Source organism: Panthera onca, chromosome C2 (assembly GCF_046562875.1).
Source record: "Panthera onca isolate mPanOnc1 chromosome C2, mPanOnc1 haplotype 2, whole genome shotgun sequence".
NCBI lineage: Eukaryota > Metazoa > Chordata > Mammalia > Carnivora > Felidae > Panthera > Panthera onca.
The window spans coordinates 148,620,093-148,646,021 of NC_138347.1; the positions used below are offsets into that span (position 1 = coordinate 148,620,093).

At 53.9% G+C, this 25,929-nt stretch overlaps 1 protein-coding gene across 6 annotated transcripts in view; it reads left to right on the plus strand.

Moving 5' to 3' along the window:
• The window catches only part of CCDC13 (coiled-coil domain containing 13), a 56,089-nt gene that overhangs the window by 15,341 nt on the left and 14,819 nt on the right, over positions 1–25,929 (plus strand). For all 6 annotated transcript variants that reach the window (XM_060638393.3, XM_060638390.3, XM_060638387.3 and 3 more), the window contains 11 exons: positions 1,466–1,614; positions 5,613–5,755; positions 7,291–7,380; positions 11,583–11,699; positions 13,126–13,230; positions 15,341–15,502; positions 18,220–18,396; positions 19,992–20,198; positions 22,610–22,749; positions 23,267–23,350; positions 25,609–25,731. In XM_060638393.3, the coding sequence (XP_060494376.1) occupies positions 1,466–1,614; positions 5,613–5,755; positions 7,291–7,380; positions 11,583–11,699; positions 13,126–13,230; positions 15,341–15,502; positions 18,220–18,396; positions 19,992–20,198; positions 22,610–22,749; positions 23,267–23,350; positions 25,609–25,731 (1,497 nt within the window). The remainder of the gene's footprint in view (positions 1–1,465; positions 1,615–5,612; positions 5,756–7,290; positions 7,381–11,582; positions 11,700–13,125; positions 13,231–15,340; positions 15,503–18,219; positions 18,397–19,991; positions 20,199–22,609; positions 22,750–23,266; positions 23,351–25,608; positions 25,732–25,929) is intronic.

Here is a 25,929-nt window from a genome sequence, read left to right on the forward strand (position 1 = left end):
CAATAATTGGAAAAGTTCCTGTGGCTCCAAGATATTAGCTCTAAGTTAACCCCAGACCTATGTTTCCACATGATCTTTTCCCAAATTGGAGAAACTGGAGTTGGTGGAGGCCTGAGCCACTGGTGGAATAACAGCAGTAATGATTATATCAGCTGTTAACTAATAATAACCGTTCCCTATAACGTCTATAACTTACTCACTTCCCACACAACTGTCCCTAGGGAGCCTGTTCTGTGCCTCACGGTAGAAATGATCACAGACCCATCAATCATGTGGTTCTCGTGTTTTAAAGTGCTGGAGAGAACCTTGCAAGACAACTCATGATGAACAAAACCAACCACCTGCTCTGATTTCTGTCAGGTTTACCTGAAACCTAGAGACCTAGGCTCAACTTAAGGCTTAGACAATTCCTATGTGGTCTTCTAATATGTATGTGTATGTGTATATACACATGCAGTTAAGACTATCAGTGTCTTGGGGCACCTGGGTGGCTCAGTCGGTTAAGCATCTGACTTTGGCTCAGGTCATGATCTCGCGGTTCATGGGCCCAAGCCCTGCCTCGGGCTTGCTGCTCTCAGTGCTAAGCTCGCTTTGGATCCTCTGTCTCCCTCTCTCTCTACCCTTCCCCTGCATTTCACACATTTTTATATATATTGCTACTGCAGTCAGTCTGTTCTAAATGCTTCATGGTACATGCTATGATTTCTTCTCAACCTATAAATAATTTAGAAATGTGTCTTTCTTAAAAAAATATTTTTTTTTGAGAGAGAGAGAGAGAGAGAATGTGAGTGAGGGAAGAGCAGAGAGAGAGGGGGACGGAGGATCTGGAGTGGGCTCTGTGCTGATACCGGTAAGCCCGATGTGAGGTTCAGACTCACAAACCATGAGATCATGACCTGAGCCAAAGTGAGACACTCAACTGACTTGAGTCACCCAGGTTCCCCAGGCGTGTGGTTTGTTGTTGTTTTTTTTAGTCCCAAACGTATGATGGGTTTGGGGGTTTGTTTTTTATTTTATTTTTTTGCTGTCTTTTTAGTATTGATTTCTAATTTTAGTCAATTGCCATTAAACAAAAAGGTCTGTATGATGTCCATTATGTGGAATTTGCTAAGATTGCCTTTGTGGCCTATAAGATGATACATTTTTATCCATGTTCCATGGATGCTTGAACGAGTATGAATTCTTGGAGAGAGGCAGTCAGTTATATAGCCCTTTCTTAAATCCATAGTAAACAATGTAATTCAAACCTTTTTTCTCTTTTCATGTGTGTGCACGTGTGTGTGAGTATGTGTGCATAGTCACTCGGTTTTGAGAACAGTGTGTTAAAATCTGCTCATTGACATTTTCCATTTTGTACAGACGAGTTCTTTTCACCACCTAGTGCCCAACCAGGTACAACAAGCCTGGGCAGTGGAGGCCTGACTCCTGCCCATCGGTCCCTATAATTCTGCCTTTGCCCTTGTAGGATGCTTGAAGAGGAGATCACACACCTTCGAGAGCAGCTCAGGGAGACAGTGGATGAAAATGGGCGATTGTATAAGCTGCTGAAGGAAAGGGACTTTGAAATCAAACATCTCAAAAAGAAAATAGAAGAGGACAGATTTGCCTTCACAGGTAGCTCAACCATTGCTGTGGCAGTGCCTGCCCTGATCTCCAGGTAGCTGGCCGAGCTGCCATGGAGCCCCCTGGGCAGGGCAAAGAGCAGGTTCCAGAGCACACGTGCTCAAGAGAAAGTGCCAAGGGTCAACCATGGTCAAGTTCATGCAGATGAGTCCTGGAAATGAAGGAGAGGTAGAGGAAGAGAGCAGGCCAAGGAGGCCAGTGAGCCAGGAAATGGGAGCACAGGAGCAGCAGGGATAGTCGGCAGGCATTCTGGGCAGTGTTGGTGACCTGGCTAGGACTCATGACAGGGGTTCTCCGTGGATTCTTGCTGCACGTTTGTCGGGCCAGCACGGTCCGTTTTATCTTGGTGCTCTGGCTCAGCCATTGTGTTGTGGATGTGAAAAAACCCCAGTGGAAGCAGGCATTCACTCTACAGCACTTGCTGCTCCAGAAAAGTGGATGAGACAGGGAAGTTAGCTGTTCTGAGGGAATTTCCTGGGACCTAGTAGGGTCTAGAGTGGGCCTTGGCCCTTTCGGTCTGGGCTGGACCTTGGCTGTGTTGGTAGGGACATTGGCCATATGGGTCTGGGCATGACGTTAGTTCTGAGGGTGTGACTGGACATTGGCTCTGTGGTTATGAGCTAGACCTTGGCCCTGCAGATCTGGTGGGGACCTTGGCCCTGATTGTCCTCTGTTCCATGTATACCCGTTGAGCAACTCCCAGGTAGCTGACTAAACCAGAAGGTCAGTGTGACCAACCGCAGATAACAATGGGCCTCACCCGGCATCTGCCAGAGTGTCCCTCCCTGCCTTTTGAGAGCCAGTGTATTTAAGGGTAGGTACATGCAGAGGACCAGTAGTGAATTAACAGCCAATGGGAATTCGGTGTCCTAAAGGCCCTTGGTCACTATTGTGCCTCACTCCATTCTTTGGCCTTTTCTGTCTAAAACAAAAAACAACACTGAAGGGAAGGACTTGTATTGTGAGGAATAGAAAAACACACCCAGCCTGGCTGAGGTTCAGATGTGAAGGGGCAGCTTGCCCTTTGGCAGGGCCATAGAGAAGCTGATGAGTTCCAGGGGGGAAGCAGGAGACGCTTCCCCTCCCCAGGAGCCTGTGGACACAGGGGTGATTCCCTCTCGCCCAGCCTGCCCCGTGCCGTCTCTTTGCTGTCTCTGCCAGCTTGCCCAAGGCCTCGTCTGACTGCCAGCCCCATCTCTTCCTCAGGACTTCTTAAATCCAGTCCATGTTGTGCAGTCACCGTTTCTGATTTCCAGTGTCAAATTTTGAAGAGAAAGGTCTGACTGGCCCAGCATGTGTGCTTAGACCAGGCCTCAAGGGACAGTCTGCTGACAGCCGACAGACTGGTTTTCCTTTGGCTGGATTTTTAGTGATTGCTTTAATTCTGTTTTTTTGTTTTTTTTTTTTTTTTTAAGTTTATTTGAGAGAGAGAGAGAGAGAGAGAGGGAGAGACAGAACATGAGCAGGGGAGGGGCAGAGAGAGAGGGAGACACAGAATCCGAAGCAGGCTCCAGGCTCTGAGCTGTCAGCACAGAGCCCGACGCGGGGCTCGAACTCACAAACTGTGAGACCATGACCTGAGCTGAAGTCGAATGCATAACTGACTGAGCCACCTAGGCTCCCCAATTCTGTTGTTTTTTTTTAACTATACTTCTTTGCATAATTTTTTAGTGATTGCTCGGGCAATCACAAAATACATAACTTGTCACAGTCTACTTAGAATTAATATTTTACTAGTTCAAGTGGAACAAAGAAACTACCACCATATGGGTCCCTTTACCCTCCCCCATAATAGTGCAACTTTTATATGTATTATATCTCTATATATTGAAAATCCCAACAGATAATGTTATAATATTTGCTCTCAATCATTACACATATCTTACAGAGCCTAAGGAGACAAAAATAATCTATTATATTTACCCAGACATTTAGTATTTCTGTCCTTGCTCATTCACTGCTGCTCCCTTATCATGGGATTGCAGCTTCAAGAGTGGGGCTTGGGGGGCGCCTGGGTGGCTCAGTCGGTTGGGCGTCCGGCTTCAGCTCAGGTCATGATCTCACAATCCGTGAGTTCGAGCCCCGCGTCGGGCTCTGTGCTGACAGCACAGAGCCTGGAGCCTGCTTCAGATTCTGTGTCTCCCTCTCTCTCTGCCCCTCCCCTGCTCATGCTCTGCCTCTCTCTGTCTCAAAAATAAATAAAAAACATTAAAAATAGATTTAAAAAAAAAAAAAAAGAGTGGGGCTTGGGAAAGAATAGAAAGAAAAAAAAAAAACAACAGAGGATTTTTCTTGTTTTCTCTGAGTGCCCCTTCCTGCCCCTTAGACCACAAAGGGCTTCTCTTGGACCTCTTCATGACATCTACTTCCAGGATTTATGCTGCTTTTGAGTCCTGGAAGGAAAGCATAACACAGAAAACTCACTGCTGGACCATGTGTCCTTCCATGTCTGGTTTCCATCCCTGTTCTGAGCCCTTTCTCCTGAAGTGTCCCTAGCCTCTGCAGCAGGTAGGAGGAGGCCAGGGGCAGCTGCAGGCCTGGGCTGAGTCAGTTTGAAAACCATCAAGCACCCTTGTATACCTTCCACCAGTTGTCACTCTCAGTCCGTTCTAAGGCACGTGACAGTCGTGTTAAAAAAACAGGCCTAAGAAGGTGTCCCTGCTGGTTACCCACTGCTGGAATGTCGGAAGCATTCAGAGAACTTGCAGACCATCTGACCAGACCTGCGTTGCGCACGTGGACAGGGGACTGTGAGGCTACCCCGTCAGTCAGGAGCTGGGCTGGGCTAGCTCCCATTGCCTGCCATCTGCACGGCCCCATACAGTTCAGATTCCCACATTCACACCCTGCCAGCAGCTTCCTGCCCTTGCCCACTGTGTTCTAGCTACTCCGTCCTGCTCGATGGGCTTCAGATTCTCCAAACATATTCCTGCCCCTGGACCTTTGCACTTGCTGTGCCCTTTTCTTAGAATACCCTTCCTAGTTGGGAACACTCTTCTTGATGGCTTGATCCCTCACTTTTCATTCATCCAGGTCTCTGTTCACACGTATCTCCACAGACAGCCCTTCCTTCCTGACCACTCCGTCTAAAATAGCGTCACCCCCATCCCTCTCATCCCCTTGCCCAGCTTCATAGCAGGCAGTCCTCCCAGGCACTGGAATGCATATTTATTTGTTTTTTATTATCTGTCTCCCCTGCTGGAATGTAAACTCCATAAGTCTGTTTTATTCACTGTTGAATCCCTAGTACCGAGAGTGCCCAACCCTTGGTGAAACTCAATAAATATTTATTAAATGGGTGCATGCCTCTGTGTTGGTTAGGTGTCACCACAAAGCTTTGTGTCAGAAACAACCACATAATCTTGGCGGCATTCGGCAGTAAGCATGTATTGAGCTCAAACATCTGGGGTTAATTGGGGCTCAGCAGATCTAGGTCGGGCTTGACCAGGGTGGGTTAGCTTTATTCCACGTGTCTCTCTTCCTCGTCCTGGGCCCAGCCAGCTGGCCTGGATGTGTTCTTGTGGAGATGGCACGAGTGAAAAAGGGGGGGCTTTAACTGCACAAGTGCTTTTCAAGCCTCTTCCTGTGCCTTATCTGCTAACAACCCATGGCCAAACAAGTCATTGGCTGAGCCCAGAGTCAGGCAGGCATAGGGGTCGAGGGGGGCACACAAGATTTGCCGGAAGGCACAGAGCACAGGGTGTGGGTGTGTAACCGTGTCACTGAGGAGGGCATGGAGAATTGGGGCAATAAACTGATATCCCATAGAATTAAAACTCTGCTTCCGGATTTTGTAATTTCCTGAATGGCTGCCTTTCTACTCATCGGAGTGGGGTTTCAGGGTGCCTACGTGTGCAGTCACTCCCCCGAGCCTCTGCCCTTTCATGAGGGTTTCAGCTTTTCAAACCCCAGGGCTGTTGGTAGTGTGACATGAGTTTGATGTGTGGGCCTGTGTTTTTAATTGACCTCCCAGTTTTCCTTCACTTTAGGGACAGCCGGTCTGGCCGGGGATGTGATCGCCACCAAAATCGTCGAGCTGTCCAAAAAGAACCGGGCGCTGATGGCAGAGTCAGAGGGTGCGAAAACCAGAGCGAAGCAGCTGAACAATCGCATCCGGGAGCTGGAGCGGGAAGTGAGGGGCCTTGGTCACTGCCGCCTCTGGAGGGGACTCCCAGCACCCTGGGCCACTCCTCCAGAGAGGGAGCCACACTTAGATGCTTTGGGTCCCTCTGAAGGGCTTGTGGGTCAGTGTTCGCTAAGAGTTCCTCAGTCTTTGTCACGTCCTGAGAGGGGAAAGTGTGTCAGGAAGCAAGGGGGGCACAGGGCACGGGGAGGCAGGCGGCATGGCGTTTAGGACGCCGACCCGGAGCCTGACCACCTAGAGGTGAATCTTAGCTCCAAAGCTGCCTTACTTTGTGACACTGAGCAGGCTATAAACTCACTGTGTCACATGACAGTAATAAGAGTACTCACCCTAAGGTTTTCTGAAGATTAAGTGTAAAATGCTTTGACCAGTGCCTGGCGGGTAGCAAGTACTAGATAAATGTCTGTTAAATGAATTAACAGGGAACCTTGTGCCAGGGCACTCTACCAGCTGGTCTCACTCTTGCCCATCTTCCTCTTTCTGCTGCCGCCTGCCCTCCCACAGCTAGTCACAGACCCCTCCAGTCTTGCAAGGACACAGCCCAAGCACTTCATGGTCCCTTAGGAGCTGGAATGGAATCCATATGCTAGAGAAAACCTACGTAGCTTCCTTATGTGGCTGAAGAAGCTGGAGCTTAAAGAGGTTAGGGGGCTTTCTCAAGTCATACAGCACGTGGTGGTGCTGCATCGCAAATCCAGTTCTGTTGCCCCCCGAAATTCTCCTCAGTTGTTGTGGTAGGCATTGAATGAGAGCTTCTTTATTCTATAACAATTTGTTTGAGATCCAGCTCAGGTTCTGTGCCAGGCCCTGTGGGGGGAGCAAAATAGGCATGGGCCTTGCCTCCTCAGAGACAGACCCAGCACCGAGGGCCTCGTAGAGGAGTAGGTACACACAGTGAGTCCATGGAGGGTAGGAAGGGGCCGCACTGGGAGAGGGGGGATGGGCCCCCATGCAGAGGGCCCAGCAGATACCAAGACTCTGAGTGGGGAAGAAAGTCTGGGAGGAAACCCATGTGGCCAAGAGTGAAGCAAGATGAGGTCAGAGACCACACCCCAGCCTTGCCAGACAAAGTCTGGTGTTCGTGTGAACAACTGGGAAAGCATTAAAGGGTTAGTTGACTGTATGCAGTGCTGGGCTTGGCTACAGGCCATGAGCCCACGTGGCAGGTTTCTTTGCGTCTCTGACCCTATCTCCTCATCAGTCACATTAAATCCATAGTCCCTTTATGGTACACCTCCCAGACTGTGGACAGAACTCTGGGATACAGACCACGGCTGCAGTATTATTATGTGTTAAGCTGTTAGTGAATCCTGGTGCTACTCTAGTGTGTGGTTGGGCAGTGGGGCCGACAATCGATTAAACCCTCTCTCATCGCAGCAGTTTGTAGAGGAGAGTTCTTCCATTAATGGCCCTAAAGTGAGCTGAAAGGTGAACCACACACCCGTGGCGGCACCGGGGCACTGCACTCAGGCATGGCAGTTGCCAAGCAGAATCCAATATTAAGTGCGAGATTTACTTTTCAGCTGCAGGCGGCCCAGGCCGGGCTACCAGCCAAGGCGGCCACCGACGTGGGAGCCAAGGCGCCGAGGGCTCAGATGGGAGACAGAGCCTTGGTATGAGTTCTCTTCTGTGCTGGGGAGTCTGGGAGGCGGCCGTGGGCCTGGGTCTCCCGTCCTCTGTGTGAGTATAGGCGCCTGTGTCCAGGGTCCACCTCCATTGCTGAGCCAGTGCCCACCATCGTGGCATCCTCAGAGCAGCCATCAGGGAGTGAAGTCCGTGGCTTGAGGCCAAGAATGCCCCAGTGGAGGCCAGGTCTAATTCTGATTCAGTCCCTAGAGAGAAAGAACAGGAGGGGCCTGAAGACCCTGGAACCCTAGAATCTGGGGACCAGCAACGAAGGCCTTGTCCAGCTGGCCTCCCACTCTCAGCCCAGCTGTGTCCTCTACAGCATTCTCACTGGGGAGACATCCAGCCTCTATCTTACCCCAGGGACAGGGAGCTCACTAGTGCCCAGCCCTGTGTGTTGGTGGGGGGGACGTTTCATATTGTGAGAAGTCTTCCCTTTGTACAAAGTAAAAGTGACTATTGGGAATGGCGGCTTGTCCCTCAGATTCCATTTTGCTCAACCAGTGTGTAGGGCATGAAACCCAAGAAACGGAAATTGCAGGCCCATGAAAGGAAGGCAGTCTGACCCTGTGGGTTACCAGGGGGGAGCATGGAGCCCAAGGCAGATAATAAATAGCATCAGAGTCTCAAGAACAACCCAGGAGGCCTCTCCAGGGGTTTTTCTTGGGAAGCCAGACCAGTTGGAGATACAGGGAGCCAAGCCTTAGGACTCCCTGTTCAGTGTTCCTTTTCTAGTCTCACCTCCCTTTTGCCTACAATGCGGAGTAAAGCCACCTCATGCCTTTCTTGAGGAGAATTAAGCCCTCAGTGTATAGTGATAGGGCCCTAGGTTCCAGGAGTAGAACCTAGTAGAGTGAAGTCTTGTATAAACCTGTCTCATTGGTGGGAGGGCTCTGCCCTTGGCAGGGGCTGTGCTTATAGGGCCTTTCCTGGCCCCAAGGGACACTGTTCAGCTGCTCCTGCTTTATCCAGAACACTGAGCACTTCCATGTCCCTGACTAGTCTGCCACTGATGAAGGACTGCTTGATCGGTCACTCGTTGAGCCCTGTGACACAGGGAATCAAAGATACGGCCTCTGTCCACAGGGGAGCCCAAGAGGGGAGATGAGCAGCCATATTGAAGGAAGGAGGGGGACAGGGCCTTCAGAAAGAGTCCCAGGAGCTCAGAGTTCACAAAGAGAACACACCATGCGAGGCAGCTAGGAGGTGGGCTGGAGGAAAGTTCCCGAGGTGGGCCTTGCTGGAGAAGGAGGATAGAGGAGGGCCCTCCAGCAGGAGCTGTGCAATCCGAGGCTGAGAGTCTGAGAACCTGTTCTGTTTGCTAGCTGGGTGTCGGCTGGACAACGTCTGGCTGCAGCCCACAGCCCGAGAGGGGAAAGGGGAATGTCAGCCAAACAAGGCTAGCGTGGGGTCACCCATGGAGGGAGGCCTCGACTGGCAGCTGGAGCAGGAATTTCAGCTTCGCTCCGTGGCCGAGGGGAGCCTTGCGGGCTTCTGATACAAGAGTGGGTGGTGGGCCGCAAGCCTCAGCTCAGCAGTAGCCTGTGCTTTCCAGGGTACCTCTGATCAGAGAGACGACAAAAGCAACACCCCCCTCACTGGACTGTTTGGGGCAGCCCCCGCCTGAACCACACTCCAGAGGCCTGCGTGCTCACTCCTCATTCTGGCCCCCGTGTGCCAAAGCACATTCCAGAGTGGAGCTGAATGCCTTGTCTCCACTTGGCACAGTCAGCATGGGGCTTCAAGGGGCTGTGCCGTGAGCAACATTGGCATTGTCTGTGCCCCTCAGACTACATTTCAGTTATTCCCTCAAAGAAAATAGCCCAGGGAATGGGAGGCTTATACCCATACTCAAGTCCCCCACAAAGCCTGTGGAATTTCACTCTGGGCTGAAGTAGCTCTGAAATGGCAGGGGGCGGGGGTGCAGCTGTCCAGGAGGAGAGGGCTGGGGGGCTTGGCAGAGCAGAGGGGTGAAGGCTGTTATGCATGCGGGCCCAGCCCTCACTAGGACACTATCTAGCCCTCAGCCCCCTTTGCCAGCTGCCCCCTCAAGCCAGGCTAGGCCCCCAGCCCTCACACTGCTCTCTGTCAGAATCTGCCCCAGAAAGCATCCTTTACGTGCATTATCCTATCGACACTCATGGCACCCTGGAGGCTGGTGTTGTTTAGCCCTATTTTACAGATGAGGAAATCAGGCTTGGGGAGGGGTGTCTGTCATTGCCTGGGCTCTAGATCTGGGTCCAGGATGTGTACTCTTTCCATGCTCTGAGCAGGGTCACAGCCATCACGTGGGACACTCATAAATAGAGCTCCTGCACCACCACCAGGGCCAGTGGGGGTCATGGCACCCAAGACCTGACAGGCAGGGGTCACTTGCCAGCCTGGGGCAGATGTAAAACAGCACACGAGCAGGGAGAAAACAAGCACCCAATAGCAGTGAGAAGGGATGGCAAGTAGCCAGACAGGGGGAAGGACACACACACACACACACACACACACACACACACACACAGTTTTTTTAAAGATACGTTTGCGTTCTGTGTAAGTTCCCGGTTTATTCTCTGTTCACATTTGTTACTCTGTTTAGCCTCATGGTGGAGCTGCGAAGAAGCAGGACAAAGAAGTATTTTTATACCCATTCCGCAAACGAGGAAACCAGATGAGGCCAGACTTCTCGGGCTGTGTGTCCAATTCCTGTTTCCTTCACCAGTGGTTTTCACCTGGGCTGTCCAGAAGCTCTGGGGTCCAGGGAACTTCCCAGACCCAACCTGTGTGGCTCTGCCTTCCATGCTAGTGTTCACAGGAGATTTTGTGTGTGGCTGCTGAGGAAAGATCAGAAGTCCACTGCAGCCCCCGCCCTGCTTCCCAGAAGTCCAGCTCACCTGGTCTTTGGGGCAAGAGCAGATGGTCTTGGCATCACTGCCCGATGGGACTTCCAGCCCACTGGTGATGCGTGGGCGCCAGAAACAGCTTCAAGTGGGAGAATCAGCTAGTGCAGGGGAGGGACCAGGCTGCTTCTAAGCTGACTTGTGTCAAACCCAGTCGGCTTTGTGCCCTTGAGCAAGTTACTCCCCCTCTCTGGGCCTCATTTTCACTACTTATGGAAGGGGTTTGGATGGGCTGACCATGGAATCCCTTTAATGCCAAACTTTTTTGAGTCTCAGAAACTTATACTGAAGACAGAGAAATGGGCAGCACATTTTTTTAATAATTTTTTTTAATGTTTGTTTTTGAGAGAGAGAGAGAGAGAGAGAGAGAGAGAGAGAGAGAGAGAGAGAAATAGTGCAAGCCGGGAAGGGGCAGAGAGAGAGAGAGGGAGACAGAATCTGAAGCAGGCTCTAGGCTCTGAGCTGTCAGCACAGAGCCTGAGGCAGGGCCCGAACCCACAAACCGCGAGATCATGACCTGGGCCAAAGTGGGCACTCAACCGACTGAGCCACCCAGGTGCCCCTGGACAACACATTTGAGAAAAATTTACATCCAAATGGTTTAAATCAAACATTACTAAAAAAAATAAATAAAATACATTGCTGAGAGTTCCAGCAGGCAGTTTTCATGGTTGCTGCAGTTCTGCAAGCCACAGAAATGGAGTCTTTGGGGGTCAAACTGGGTCCTTATTTGTTTAGTGAGTTCATTGCCAGGAAAGGGAGCCCCAGGCCCAAGCTGATGGTTCCGGGGGAAGGAGGCCCCGAGTTAGGATGGTCACCGTCCCCCTGCCAAGTTGAGGTTGCCTTCTGTGCATGAACTAGTCCCCTCTTTATTCTGAGTGGAGACGGTTTCGCTGCAATGCCAGTCTTCGGAGCACAGCAGAGAGTGCCCACACCTAGGGGGTGTCTGGGAGGTGTGCGGCCTGCGGGCTTCCTCCAGGGGCTCCCCCCTCCTGTGGTCACCGCCTGTGTCCGTGGACGTGCAGTACTCTGAGCAAAGGGCTTGGTGCCCTGAGTTGGGTTGCCAGGATCCACGTCCACGCTCCACCTTCCCCAACCGGGTCTCCCCGGCCACTTCAGCATCCTCTGCCTGTGCACCTGACAATAGAAGCTGCCTCACAGGGGTGCGCGGGGATTACGTGAGTTGCTCCACGTTGAGCACCCTGCGCGGTGCCTGGCACACACCTGGCTGAATGGAGGCTGTGATTATTGCTACTGTTAGGCAACAAGTGACTACTCTCTCCTCTGTCCTTCCCAACTAGCCGGAGACCCCAGAGGTGAAGGTCTTGCAGGACAGGCTGGCAGCCACAAACCTGAAGATGAGTGAACTCCGCAACCAGATCCAGTCTGTGAAGCAAGAGCTCCGGATGGCCCAGAAGGTATTTCAGAGCCAGCAGTCAGGTCTTCCTGTATGGCTGGGATTGGGAAGAGCATGGCCAGGACAATGGGTTCCATTCAGGGGCAGCAAGTGCTTGGCCCCATGAGCATCATGCTGCTTGCTCTGGGTCAGGTTCCAGGTCCAGTAACTTCCTTCTGTCGGCCCTTGATATTGACCATTGGTGAGTGGGGTTGCTGGCTGCCTGAGGGGCCCTCGTGGTGCCCTCGTGGTGCTCTCCCTGCCCTGGACAGAGAAGGACAGTGCCTTCTACCCAGGGAAAGTGCTACAGACTTTCCTTATGCTACGTGCACCCTAGTAGATCCTGGGTCTCTCCTTAATAAGCCACCTTGGACTTGGAAGCCTGCCAAGACTTGCCTCCTGCCCTCTGCTGTCTGTGATATTAGAATATGAATAGGTTGTTTGTGTATTAAAGGCCCCTTTCAAAGAAAAATACTCAGACTTGGGATGCAGGCCCAGCTGGTTCATTATTTATTTTTATTTACATAGTGAATTCTCTGGCATTTGTCTTCTCTGCTGGAACCACTCAGACTAGCCAAGATTTCCAAAACAGTGTTCTATTGTGGAAACAAACGCCGGAGACCGGGTGCGCTAGATTGGGTTCCCGTGACAGGCTTCAGAGGGGCTCTGGGCACCAGCTGGAGTGTTTTGTGTCCACCTCAAAGCCTTGAGGTAGGGCCTGCACACCACCGTTCAACAGCTACAATGTTGGGCCCTTCTGGAACCAAACACCCCCAACTGACGTTCGGTAGCCCTCCTCCTTGCTGTGCTCAGACACGGCCCCTCGTCGGTGGCTTCTTACAGACGTCAAGGCCCTGTGGCCATGTACTTCCTGTATCTATGCAGAATGATCTCAGTTCTCAGTGACAGGTGAACAAATTGAGGAAGCAGATTTTGGTCAACTTTGCAGTTCACTCATCCCAGAATATGTCAAGAGCAGAGAGGGCCGCCTCTGGGCATTGTTGGCAGTCCCTTGTCGGCTGTAAGCATCGCCAGGAAATGCTGGGGCCGGTGGGATTCCTGCTTTCCCAGGGACAGTGGCTCTGAGAACATGGCCAGCTGGCCCGCGAGGCAGGAGGAAGGTGTGTAGGCGGGGGCCAGGCCCTCTGGGAGCCCCATGCACCCTTGCACTGCTCTTTAGTAGGAAGGTGTGTAGGCTGGGGCCAGGCCCTCTGGGAGCCCCATGCACCCTTGCACTGCTCCTTAGTAGGAAGGTGTGTAGGCGGGGGCCAGGCCCTCTGGGAGCCCCATGCACCCTTGCACTGCTCCTTAGTAGGAAGGTGTGTAGGCTGGGGCCAGGCCCTCTGGGAGCCCCGTGCACCCTGCACTGCTTCTTAGTAGGGCAGCAGTATTAGGGCTCTTGTGGGGCCCTCTCTCTTGGCCTCACTCGAAGGGCCTGCCTTTTTCAGGTTTTGACCAGTGAGGTTGGGGAAGATGTGAATGTCCAGCAGCTCCTGTCCTCTCCTGGGACCTGGAGGGGTCGGGCTCAACAAATTCTCGTTCTGCAAAGCAAGGTGAGTGCGCTTCCTCTGGGCCCGAACAGAGGGCTCAAAATGCCCCAGAAAGGCTGACGCTGACCCACATTAGAGGCACAGAACCCTAAAAAGGCCTTGAGGCACTACAGAGCATGCTTGCAGGGCTGCGTCGTCTTCCATTCTCCCCCACCAGCCTGATTTTAATTTGTTATTTAACGAACAGGCATTTATATAACACTTACCATGTGCCAGGCACTGGCGCTTAACAAATGCCAAAACCTTTGATTTATTTTACCCTAGGCATATTTTCTTCCCTAGTTCATGTAAATTTGCGTGACTGTTATCCTTGCAGGCTTTTTCCAGTTTTGTCCAGATGCTTGAGGACTTTTGAAAGTTTCAGTTACCCAGTAAAGACTTAGCCTTACCCCCCTCTTTATGTTCTAAATATTTTGGAGGCTAAGAGCTGTGGCTCCAGAGCCAGGCTGGCTTGGCTTCAAATCCCAGCTCTTGAGTCACCAGCTGTAATGGCCTTGGGCAAGTTCATTCTTGTCTCTGTGCCTTGGTTTCCTCATCTGTATCCTGTGGATAAGGATAGGAGCCACCCCACAGGCTTGTTGGGAGGACTGAATGAGTCTATATGTGTAAAATGACCAACACAGTGCCTGGCATGGAAGAAACACTGCACAAAGGTTAGCTGTGGCTATTTTCCTTTTTTGCCTTCAAACCAAAAAACACAGGAGTAGGTGTATAACTTCCACTATTTGCCAAGCACATGGCCTGCATCCCCAGGGACTTTCAAGTTCACAGTTCCTGGGTGGCTTTTGTCCTCAGGGCCTCATGGGGATCCTTGAAGCCAATACGAAGGTGGGGAAAGTCTCCAAAACACTGTAATTAATGACCAATGTGTGGCCTTGGGGTTCAAAAGACCCCAGTTTGAGTCTGCCTTCAGTTGCTGGTCTATAGGTTCAGTGACCTTGGGTAAATCACTTCGTCGCTCTGGACCTCTGTCTCCTCACCTGTAAAACGGACGGTGTTGTGGATTAAGTGAAATAACATTTGTAAAGCACCCAGCACAGTGCCTGGCCGTAATAAGCACTCAGCACGTTTGTCGTTACCATTGTTAAGCTGCATAAATAAACGATTAAAAGTTTCATACTGTGTTCTCTAATGCTTAACTGGAATTACCACACATTGCCACACGAGGGCGCTGATGTGTGCTTTCAAAAGCATGCTGTGGAATCCTAGTCAGTTTTGCCCCAGCATAGGTTTACCCAACTGTGTTCCATCATTTATGTATCAACGTGGTTAGAAGGACCCTAGGCATTATTCACTTCAACTCCAGTGCAACAAAGCCACCATTCTGTGGGGTGACCTCTACCTGCCACTGGCCAAGAGCCTATGAGTGCTGGACTGTGAGCTGTGGCCCACCCGGGCCAACTTGGGGTTTCTCGATGTTGCCTAATCCTAAAAATCACCCATAGCAGGTGATTAAAATGCAGGTCCCCAGGTCCTTCCCCTGGAGTTCTGACTTGTTGGTCTGGAGTAGGCCCTAAGATTTGTCATTCTAAGGAGCATCTTGGGGGTTCCCAGGCTCAGACAAGTTCAGGATACTGAATCCTTATAACTTTATACGGGGTGTACCCTTGGGCCCATTTCACAGATGAGGGACGTGAGATTCAGAGAAGTTAAGCAAGCTGTGTACATTCACACAGTTAGTGAGGATCTGAGCTGGTCTCTCAGCTTTTAAACGCCGTCCTCCCTCTGCAACATCTCCTGCAAGTGGCCAGGAACCCGTGGCCTCCCAAGTCTTGGGTGACCTGTCTGTTAGAGAGTTCTTTCTTGTACTGATATCCTCCAACCTCTCTCTCCAAGGTTCCTGGAGCCACTCAGCTGCTTCTTGGTCTCAAATAGCCTCTAAGGGATGGAGTGATTTTTCTCATTGTCCAACTAAATCCCCCTCGCGTCCTCCCCTGTTTTGCTCAAGATGCCGCCTCAGGTTCCTCCCCCACCTCAGTGCCCCTCATATGGAGTTTCTGCGTCCATCAGACCCTCCCCTAGTGGGATTTCCTGTTGCACCGCAGGACAGCCCCTGAGTGGTTGAGTCTGTGGGTGCAGACCCACCGTGGAATGACTAGTTTACCGCTCTCAGGTTCGTGAGCTTGAGAAGCAGTTGGGACAGACCCGGAGCCAGTCTGCAGGAACATCCAGTGATGAGCCGTCTGTCTATCCAGACCCAAGGAAGCTGTCTGCACAGGAGAAAAACCTGCTGAGGATCCGCAGCCTGGAAAGGGAAAAACAGGAGGGCTGGGAGGTAATGATGTCCAGGGAGGAGGTTAGTCGGGCACGTGGCACCGGGAGAACATGGCCACCTCTGCAGGGCTCTGAGGCCCATGCGTTCATGAGTTCTGAGTCACCCCTTACAGGCAGGAGACACCTGGGGTTGGGGGCACCTTAGTGCATGTTCCTCACATCCTGTCAATCCAGCTTGACACCCTCAGCCCATTTCATGAGCTTTAGGTGGCCCCATCCTGGCTGTTCTGGACCTGAAATTGTCACTGTAAAACGAGAGGAGAATGTCACGGCCCAGAGTGACGACCCAGTGACAGCATCAGGTGGGGCTCGGCGGAGGAGAGCTCCAAGCTGTGGGGAGGTGGGCAAGCTGGGACCAGCACCACACACATCTCACTGGCTGTGCTGGGAGTGGCAGAAGCCAAACTCTGTCAGGCTTATGAGACAAAGAATGTATTGGTCCATGTAGATGAACAGTCTAGAGGTGGTCTAGCTTCAGGCACAGATGGATCCGGGGATCTGGGGACTTGGTCTTAACACCACTTTTTCCAGACAAGCTTCATTCTCTCCTGTGGGGACTCCTGGTAGTCCTAGTTTCTATCTTCCAGCCCATCCCCCACAAACAAAGGGCTTCTCCTCCCCAGTAGTTCCAACAAAGTCCCAGAATTAAATGTCGCTCGGCTAGCTTAGGCCATGTCCCCATCCCCGAGCCAGTCACGGCAGTTATGGTACGGGATGCTTTGACCGGCCAGCTTCAGATAGATCCCCTCCCCTGGGTCTGAGAGATGAGTCAGCCTCTCAAAAGTGGGCGTGAAAGTGGCGAGCGGGGCTTTCTCAAAGTAAGTAGAGGAAGAAGCAGGTGCTGGGAGGCTGGGCAGGCCCGCTCCTCGGCACTGGCCACGGGCTTCTTAACAGTGAGGCCTTACCTTTCCATCAGGAGACTTCCATTTATGAGTGCCAACTCTGGGCTAGGCCCTGTGCTAGGAACGTTGTGACCATCGCTACGTCATACCCCCAGCGTCCTAGATCATCAGGTGTGAGGAGGGAACAGTGGGACTGGAGAAGCAGGCAGGGCCAGGTCCTCCCGGACCTTGTGTGCCGGCGGGGGGGTTAGGCTTTCGTCTTGAAGGAGGTGGAAAACCACCAGAGGGTTTTAAGTTGTGGAGGGACGCTGTGCATTTGGGGAAGGTCACGTGGTCAGGTAATAGGGGGCTAGGTTGGAGGAGGTATGGGAGGCAGAAGCAGTCATCCACTTGAGACATGACTGAGGACCTGAGCAAAGGCAGTAAGACTATAGCCAAAGGCCAGACACCTGCAATATTTGAGGGTCGACTTCACAGGGCTCAGTGGCGGGATGGGGGGTGGGAAGCAGAAGGGTCGTGAAGGACTTCCAGTGAATGTCACAGGTGGGTAGAGGAGACAGGGAGGAGATTCAAGGGAGATGGGGAGCTGAGATTTGAAAATGTTGGGTGGGAGGTACACCTAGCTCAGACTTACACATTCACCCAGAGCAGAGTATGTTGTAGTTGTTGAACCAATCACAAACCACGATGCGGGTAGAAGGAATCTGTTCCCCGTGTGCACTTCCTCTGCCAGATGCCCGCTAGAGGTGAGGCAGCAGAGCAACAGGTGAACAGTGGCTGCCTCCTTGCAAAGATCTGAGGCCCATCATCTCCTACTATTTGTCATTTCTGTAAATCACGTCCACAGGGATCTGAAAACACCTTCCCAGTGATAATTAACTCTCAAGACCAAAGCAGATTATGCCACCTAATGCCCAAACCCTCCTCAGTGTCGCAATCTCGGCTCCTGATGGTTTATCTAATCTGGACTCTGTCCCCTCACTCGCTGTGCTCTAGTCACACATGTTCTGCCCCGGGGCCTTTGCTCTTACCCTCATTTCCTCTAGTCTCTGCTCAGACGCCACCTTTTCAGAGAGGCCTTCCTGGACCATGCCATTGTCTCCCCGCCCCCCACCTCTTCCCTTCCCCACTTTTCAATAAGCACTCCGTCACCATTTGACATCTGTCTCCCCAGCTAGGATGTTAGCTCCTTCGGGAGAAAGACTTTGTTTTGTTCTCTGCTGTATCCCCAGCACCTATAGTAATGTTAAATACATAGTAGGCCTGCAGGGAATGTTTGAGAGGGGAGGGGAGGGGAGGGGAGGGGGGAGGGGAGGGAGGGGGGGAAACTCCAAAGGTGTGGGCAGCACTTGAGTTGTCACTTTGTAGCTCATGCGAGTGGGGCGCGGTCCGGGCTGACGGGCGGACGCACACGGACCAGTGGGGCAATGCAGTGGGGCGACACCTACTCATCCAGCTCTCGGTGGGGTGAAGCCACTTCAGTCTGAACCCTGGGCTTGGTGCTGTTCACTAAAGCATGGCTTTTCTCTTTCCTCAGCTCAAGCAGGGAGTGAGAGGCGGGGGCAGCCAGGCTCTCTGGAAGACACAGCCAGAGCTGGCGAGTGTTTCCTCTCCTGTCTGACCCAGGCAGAGCCAGGGCAGCTGCCGGGACACCTGTGTTCTCGGGCTGACGGAGGAGTGCCGTCACCCATTAGCGACATCTGTCACGCACCAGGGCGAGGGCAGGAGGCTCTGGGCCCACCTGACACCCCCGAGAGGCGAGGGCTGGGGGCCAGGGCACCGGCTCTGGGCCTCACCTGTGAGCGAGAGCCAGGGACCAGATGTGGCCGAGGTCCCATTCAGCCCCACTGCCCACGACTGTACTTCCTGATTACAGAAACTTGTGGGGGAGCGGGATGGCCTCCAGAGAGAGCTTGAAGAACTGAAAAAGAAGTTTGAGGGCATGAGGTCCCGGAACAAGGTGCTATCAAGCGAAGTGAAGACGCTGAGGAGTCAGATGGGGACCCTGGTGGAGAAGGGCAGGCATGACGATGAGCTCATCGACGCCCTCATGGTACGGCCCAGCCTCTCGGCCCCGGCGAGAGCCGGGCCAGGTCCCTCAAACACGGCCCCCACCCTGCCCAGAAACCCATGACCCAGCCGCAGCCAGAGTGAGCCCTCTCTTGCCCCAGAATGCCACCTGCGTAACCCGGAAGCCCATCGCCCCCACGTGGGTCCCAGCCCCAAAGCCACGCCCCGGGGACAGGAGCAGCAGAGGCTGCCCGAGCATGTGGACAGGTCGTTTTGCGTGGTGCTGGTGCGGACTGTGGTGTCTGAGCCGGCCCCAGCCGCTGGAGCTGTGGAGCCCAAAGAAGGAGACATGGACAGGGAGGAAGGAGATGGCATGTTACACCCTGGGTGGTTTTTTCAACGAGGAACGGGAGGGGCAACTGAGCGGGGGGCCAAGAAACTCTTATCCATGTGGCAGCATAGAGCCCCTCCCCTTCTGGGCACCCGGGGTGCACGTGGTTCATAATGGTGGGCCGCCAAGTCAGCCCCTAGGGTCGTAGATTATAATCCCATTTCCCACACGGGGAAACTAAGATTCCAGTTAGCAAAGTCTTCCAGGACTATACCCCTGAGTGCAAACCAGGTTGGTCTGACCATAAAGCCTTCCTTGATTAGCAAGGCCGCACTGCTTTCCTGACTCTAACCTGGTCTTTTCTCTCTGGGACAGAGGCACCCAGAGATTTTGGTCTCTTGGCTCTCAAGTTGTGCCCCAGGCCCCTGAGGTGGTCATGCCTGGCTTGGCCGGGGTGCGTGGGGGCACAGGTGCTGCTTAGGCACCACCCTCGTCCATAATAACTTCACCAGGTGGGGTGGTAGGTGGAGCACGGAAGACCTGAGCTCTAGGCCCGCATCTATGGACACTTTGCTGTGTGACCCTGGGTCAGTTGCACCCCCTCTCTGAGCCTCAGCTCCCAGTTTTAAAATAAGGTGTAGAGCTGGATGTCCTCTGAGGTCCCTGTGTGCCACCATATGTTACTGCAGATGGCATGAGGAAAGCTGCAGACAAGCCCAGCCCTGCCGTTCAGGGCAGTGTGCCCTTGGGCTCTCTGGGCCTCGGTTTCCTCCACTCTGAGTTGAGGACAGCGGCCCTTTTCCCCATTCCCCACCACTGACCTGTCCTTTCTGATGGTCTTCGGGTGAAGCCCCCACCCTAGTAGTCTCCTGGGAGCCTCTGCAGGGGACAGGGCCTTGGTCAGGTGTTGAGGGATCCCTGGCGAGGGGTGCAGGTACCACCTTCAAGGTCATCTCCCAGCAGGGGGATAGGGTTTCTTTTTACCCAAGTATCTCCCACACTGGCTGAGGGGCCACCCTCCGAGCTGCTTTCTGTTGTCCTGAGAGCCCCTTGGATGTCCTTGGCCCAATCTCAGAGAAGGAAGTTGAGGACAGGAAAAGGCCATGGTTCCCACCTGCCTGGTTGAGCCCCGCTGAAGGCAGCCAAGGAAGGTGCCTTTCCTTCTTCTCAAGGGAACAGGGAGCATCCCACTACCAGGTTCCTGCAGGAGCAGGGAATGGGTGAGGGGGGCGGTCTTCCCTGCCCGCCTTGCCCAGGGGTCATGGCTAACCCCGTCTGTCATCTTCCCTCCTGCTTGGCCCCCCCAGGACCAGCTGAAGCAGCTGCAGGAGATCCTGGGCAGCCTGAGTCTACAGGAGGAAAAGACACGGGCATCCCAGCTCCGCCTGGACCAGCAGCTCAACAGTGAGGCTCAGCGGAGCAGCAGCCTCGTTGCCCAGCTGCGGGCCATGGTGGCCGAGAGGGAGGCCAAGGTGCAGCAGCTGGAGCTGGAGATTGGGCAACTGGGCGTGCAGGTGAGTAGGGCGCTGGCCTGCCTCGGCCCGCCATCCATTTCCAAGCCCCGGCAAGTCCATCCACCATCCAGAGAAAGCTCAGCAACTGCCACTTTCCACCTGCCTTTCCTCAGGCCTCGCCATGCCCTACCTGGCTCCACTTTGGCCCTCTGCTTCCCTCTGGCTTCCCACCCATTCTCACACACTTTTCCTCTCCTTCCTCTGATGGTCTCCCTTCTCTGCCTAAAACCTGTCTGGGGCTCCGCGTCGCCCTTGGCCTCACTCGATCCTCCAAGGTCCAGGCTCCTGCCAGCTCTCCCTCCCCCTCCCCACCTGTGGCCTTCACCCTCATGATCCAGGATGGCAGCTACAGTGCCAGGCTTTACATTCCCATTCCAGGCAGCAGGATGGCAGAAAGGAAGCCACTCTCCATCCAACTTGCGAGGCCCCACGTGATAAGCTATTGCTGCTACCCTCCTCCTGCATCTTCTCTTTTTTAAAAAAAATTTTTTAATGTTTATTTATTTTTGAGAGAGAGAAAGAGAGACACAGAGGATGAGCAGGGGAGGGGCAGAGAGAGGGAGACACAGAATCCAAAGCACGTTCCAGACTCTGAGCTGTCAGCACAGAGCCTGACGTGGGGCTCGAACTCACGGGCCGTGAGATCATGACCTGAGCCGAAGTCTGACGCTTAACAGACTGAGCCACCCAGGCACCCCCTGAATCTTCTCTTCACCCTTCCCTTCCCCCACACTCTGGCCATGTGGCCACCGTTTAGCTCCTTACGTGGCCCTGCTTTGTCCCCATTCCAGGCTTGTGCACATGCCTGAAGCATATGCCTTCCCTTTCCTCCCCCACTACCACTGCCTGTTCAGTGGTCCCCGGCCTTTAGGCCCTACCCAGTCATGAGCTTCTCCAGGGAGCCCCAAGGCCCACATTCTGTGTTCCATGCCCTTCCTGGGCACTCTCCTAACTCCCCGGGCACCCCCAGGCCAAACCTTTATCACCCTGTGATCATCTTCCTGTTTCCCCCTCTAAACTCCTCCTGAGGGGGCACACACCATGGTACCTCCTTGTCTGGCACAAGACTGAGCCCCCAGTGTGCTTGCCTAATGAGGGGGTTCCTTAGAGTTGCACCTTGGTGGATGCCTTGCTGGCACAGCCTGGGCTGCTAGGGGTCAGGCACCGTGGAACCGGGGACTGTCTGTGACTCCTTCCTGTGGTGGTGGTGCTCAGAGGAGAGGGGAATTGGTGGCCTCTGGGGAAAAGGATTCCATGACGGGCACACAAGTCTCCCCGTGGCAGAGAAGCCTCACAGCCAGGGTGACTGGGACAGCCAAAGGCATGTCACAGAGCAGCCCTGCCTTTCGTTCCCAGGGATCCAGGTCCAATCAAAAGTGTGGGAGCCCACGAGCCCCTCAGCCCCAGCCTCAGTGTGGTGTTGCCTGGGCTTGGTGGTTTGTCTCACAGCCGTCCATCCACAGAGGCCAGGGTGGCCTGGGACCTCAGAAGTGGCTGTGGTAGAAAATGTTGCAGCCCCTGAGGGTGAAGGCAGGGAGCCCAGGGTTGACCAAGGCCTAGGGACAGAGTATGTGTGGCCGTGAGTGGGGGCATTGCCTTTCAGTCCTCACCCCGCTTCCCAGTGGGAAGTGAAGTCTCAAGGAGCATGTGGGAACATTCCAGTATTTTCACTCCACCACTGTCCCGGCTCCAGGCACACAACAGAGAACCAATTCTTACCTCAGAGGTCATCGGCTAATTGGGGGCCACAAGAGAAGTTGGTGCACACATCTCAGGATGGGCAGGGCTGGGGGATGTGCCAGGTTGTCTGGGACTCACCCCAACTATCCACCCCTGATGGCCTGACCTCCTGCTGGGGGTCCTCCAGTGCTCCTTCTTCTGGGCTCACCAGCTATCCAGAAGCCCGAGGTGCCAGGGGGAAAGGGGGCCCGGGAAGCCCAGCCTCCCTCCAAGACTTCTGGCCCTTGCTATGGCCCTGCCACCCTCTATGGCCCCAGGTGTCTGGAAAGTCCAAGCGTCTCCAGCTGACAAAGGCAGCCAGCCTCAGGTCACACGTGGCATTCACCCTGTGTGGGTGGGGCTGCTCAGAGAGGTGGGCCCACTCAAAGACGTCAGCCTCTGATCTGGCCTGAATCAAAGGCCACGCACTTCCCTTTGGGACCTGAATGTAGAACAGCTTCCTGGCCCGGTCACCACCTCGCTCCATGTAGCTCCCTTTCTGAAGAGAGGCATTATTAGATGTCATTATCATGCAACGAGTGCCTTCGCCAAACAGCCTCCCTTTTCTCTCCTGAAAAGAAGCCTCTTTCATATCCCCTAAAAGCCCCGAACTCAAGCCAAGGCCCCCTCCTGCCTTCTCCAGGCTTCTGAGCCAAAGCGCTGAGCGTCGAACCCATGTCTGTTCCTTGCAGTATCTTCGGAATAAAGGAGTGGGCGAGGGGTCCGGTGGGCCTGAGGTCAACCCTGCCTACACTAAGTTCCTGGAGGACCCGGGCCAGACCAAGTCCCCGGCCTCAGCAGGTGATCACGTTGGCAGGCTTGGATCTTCTCGGTAAGAAAAAAAAAGTGGGATAGAGGGGTTGGTAAGTGAATATTAATTATTCAGAAAAAAGGCTGCCTCTGCTGGGAAGCCACGGGTGCAGTTCTGAGATGACTGTGCCATCCGTTGTCCTTCCAATCTGTGGGCCTCTCCTATTCCATTAGCCCTGCGTCTGCAGGGAGGAGCCGGTTAGGCTCCAGGTATTATTCCTGCAAGAACATCTGGTTGCAGCTCCCTGTAATATCCTCTCTGAGCTGGCCTTGAAACGCACCTGCTTCTAGGATTCTCAAACAGACCTGTGTTGGATTGCTCAAGGCTATGATGTCTCCTGGTTCTGTCTCGTCTTGAGCAAGCAAGAGTTCTGGAAAGAAGGGCAGCAAATCCACAGGACTGCCCCGCCAGGCTTGCTGTGAGGACCAGCACCAGTCACCTCCTCGGGCTCCCCAGATCCCGGCCGGCCCCTGCTCTCCTCCCAGGTGGGGCCCAGCCAGCCTTCCCATGGTGATGAGCCCCTTTTGCCTTCACACAGCTCGGTGACCAGCCTGGGACACACGCTGGTGGAATCTGCTCTCACGTGGCCTTCTCTGCCCAGTCCTCATGGGGCCTCAGCCAGGTATGAACTCAGGATCTCAGAGCCCTCACAGTCCTTCCCATCCTTGATTGGTCGGCCAGTTCTGCCATCCCATTATAAGGAGGGGAAACTGAGGCCATGCCAAGTCAAAGGACTCTTCCAAGTTTATATAAGGACATGGAGGGTCAGGGAGGCCCAGTGCCTTAACCAAAGTGGTAGAGCAGGTGGCTTCAGAACTTGAGTCTTGGCCTCTGGCTTGCAGTTCAGTGTCCCTTCCTGCTACCACAGAGTTAACACAAGGACTTCCAGGGCCTGGAGCCCAGCTCCTCTCCTTGTCTTCTCTTCCCCACTGAGACTCAGTCTCTAGGGCGAGAATTTCATGTCATACGGGTTACCACTTTAAGTCACTGATATCCCCTCAGCTCTCTGGCCCTTCTTTGTTGTTAGAATCAAGCCTTGTACTTAAATGGCTCCTTTGTTTTCCTGCCAGCTCACAGACAAATGGTAGCTTTGTCCTGCCTCTGAGCCCTGTCGTGAGCCCTGCCCACTGTCCACTGGAGCCATGCTCCTGGCGTCAGCCCCCGTCTCCGCCCCTTAAGCAGGTCAGCTCGGGTTCCGGGCCAGGCCTCTGAGTGGCCCTAGTCCACATTTGACTTGCTCTATGGCTCCGGGCTTTCCTCCTCTCTGAGATGCTATTTCCTAAGTAGAGCCTGAGACACTTCTAGCCTGACTTTTGGCAGTACAAGGGACCATGGGCCAAGGCCAGCCCTGCAGCGGCCCCACCCATCAGCCTGGGGTCACAAGGGCACTTGGGGGAGAGTGGGCTACTCTGAGTGACAAGATGACTACTTCCAAGTGTGGGAGGCCTCCTGGGGCCACAGGGAGCATGGACAGGCTCCGTCTCTCTGAGGTTTTAGTCACAGTAGTGGGAGTGGGAAGAGGGACAAGATGGCCCTCAAGATCCCTTCCAGGCCTGTGTGGCCGTCACCTTTGCACTCCACAGGGAAGCAGGAGCAGATGTGCTCCTCAGCTGTCCAGACTGCTGACTCTCAAACTTATTTCTTGCACATTACACAAATATTTACTGAACTCAGCCACGTGCAGGCCCTACCCTCATGGAGCACACAGACCTCTTCCCACAGTGACAGGACGAGGAACGTGTCTATCGGGGCTGGCGTGGTGACCGTGATGGGGTATCTGGGAGGAGGGCAGGGGGGACGGGTCAGGCCCCTTTCTCCTGCAGCTCCCTCCTACACACACCCCCTCACAAGAAAATCATGGAGGTGGCTGTGACCAGAGCTTTCTGGACTGCAGTGTGCACGCAGATCAGCTGGGCATTTGCCAGGTTAGATGCAGGTTTTGACTTGGCAGGTCTGGATCCACAGGCACTGATTCAGCGACTATATAGTTTGAGCAGCAAAGCCTTAAAGTATATTTGGGAGTCAGAACATGGAGGAGTCTGCAGTCCTCAGGGCCCATCTCATCCAAGCCCCTCAGCTTTCAGAGGGAGGACCCAGGCCCAGACAGGGTAAGAGACCTGCCCGAGATCACAGGACAAGTTAGCCCCTGGGCCCGCACCCCCCAGCCCAGCTCTCCATGTGTCCTGCGTTGCTAGAAAAGCAAACGGAGGATCACCAGGGCCTCGGGGGGAAAGATGAGAGCAAAGCAGAGAGCAGCTTGGGACTCACAAGTGGGCTCTGGGGAGTTCAGCTGCGGGCAGAGTTCACCTTCCATCTGGGCTCCAGCCAGCAGGTGAGGGGCTAGTAGGCAGGCCCAGTGGCCAGGAGGGGAGCAGTGACGGGCTAGATCAGCACTGAAGCAAACTGACCAAGTCACAAAGTGGGCTGGGCTTGAGGCCAAGCCAGGAGATGCAGGAGGGCCGGGACAGGCTGATAGGGAGACGGAGGCTGGGCATGGTGGCCAGACCACTGGCCACACAGGTGCCCAGGACACCCCAGGCCCTCAAGGGCCAAATTCCATAGCAGCCAGCCTAATTCCAGGCCCCTCCAGGGACTGGATGGACAGAGATACTGATGCAGCTCTAGCCTTAGTGAGATCTGGCTGTGCAGCCAGCTAAGTGAGGTCTAGAGACTTCAGCAGGTACAGGAATAGTGGGCTGAGAAGAAGCTGGAGGAGGAAGACCATCAGGGGCAGGATGGATGGGGTTGGCTTCCTTCTCTGTGGCTATCTCTGAGAATCCCTGAATGTTCTTCCAGTCCCTCCTACCATCAGAGGTAAGTGTATGTCTTCAGATAGCCCCTCAAATGACTTCTGCCCTCTGTACTCACCCTGGTCCCCAGGTTCTCGGACTCCCCAGAACAAAAGGGCTGGCAGGCACAAGTGACAGAGTTCAAGGCCCTCTGGCAGGCTGCTGAGGTGGAGCGCGACCGGCTCACCGAGTTTGTCACTGTCCTACAGAAACGGTAACACATGGCACCCAGGGACATGCTGTCATGGGCCTATGTGGATGGGGGTGTGGACGGCCTGACACAAGGGCATCTTTCTTAGACAGGGGCCAGGCCTCATCTATGACTGGACCCACCTTCCTTGAGAGTTTAGCTCCCACAATGTTGGTCTAGGGCACTCCCAGTCATCACTTGTGTGCTCAACTAAATGCTTCA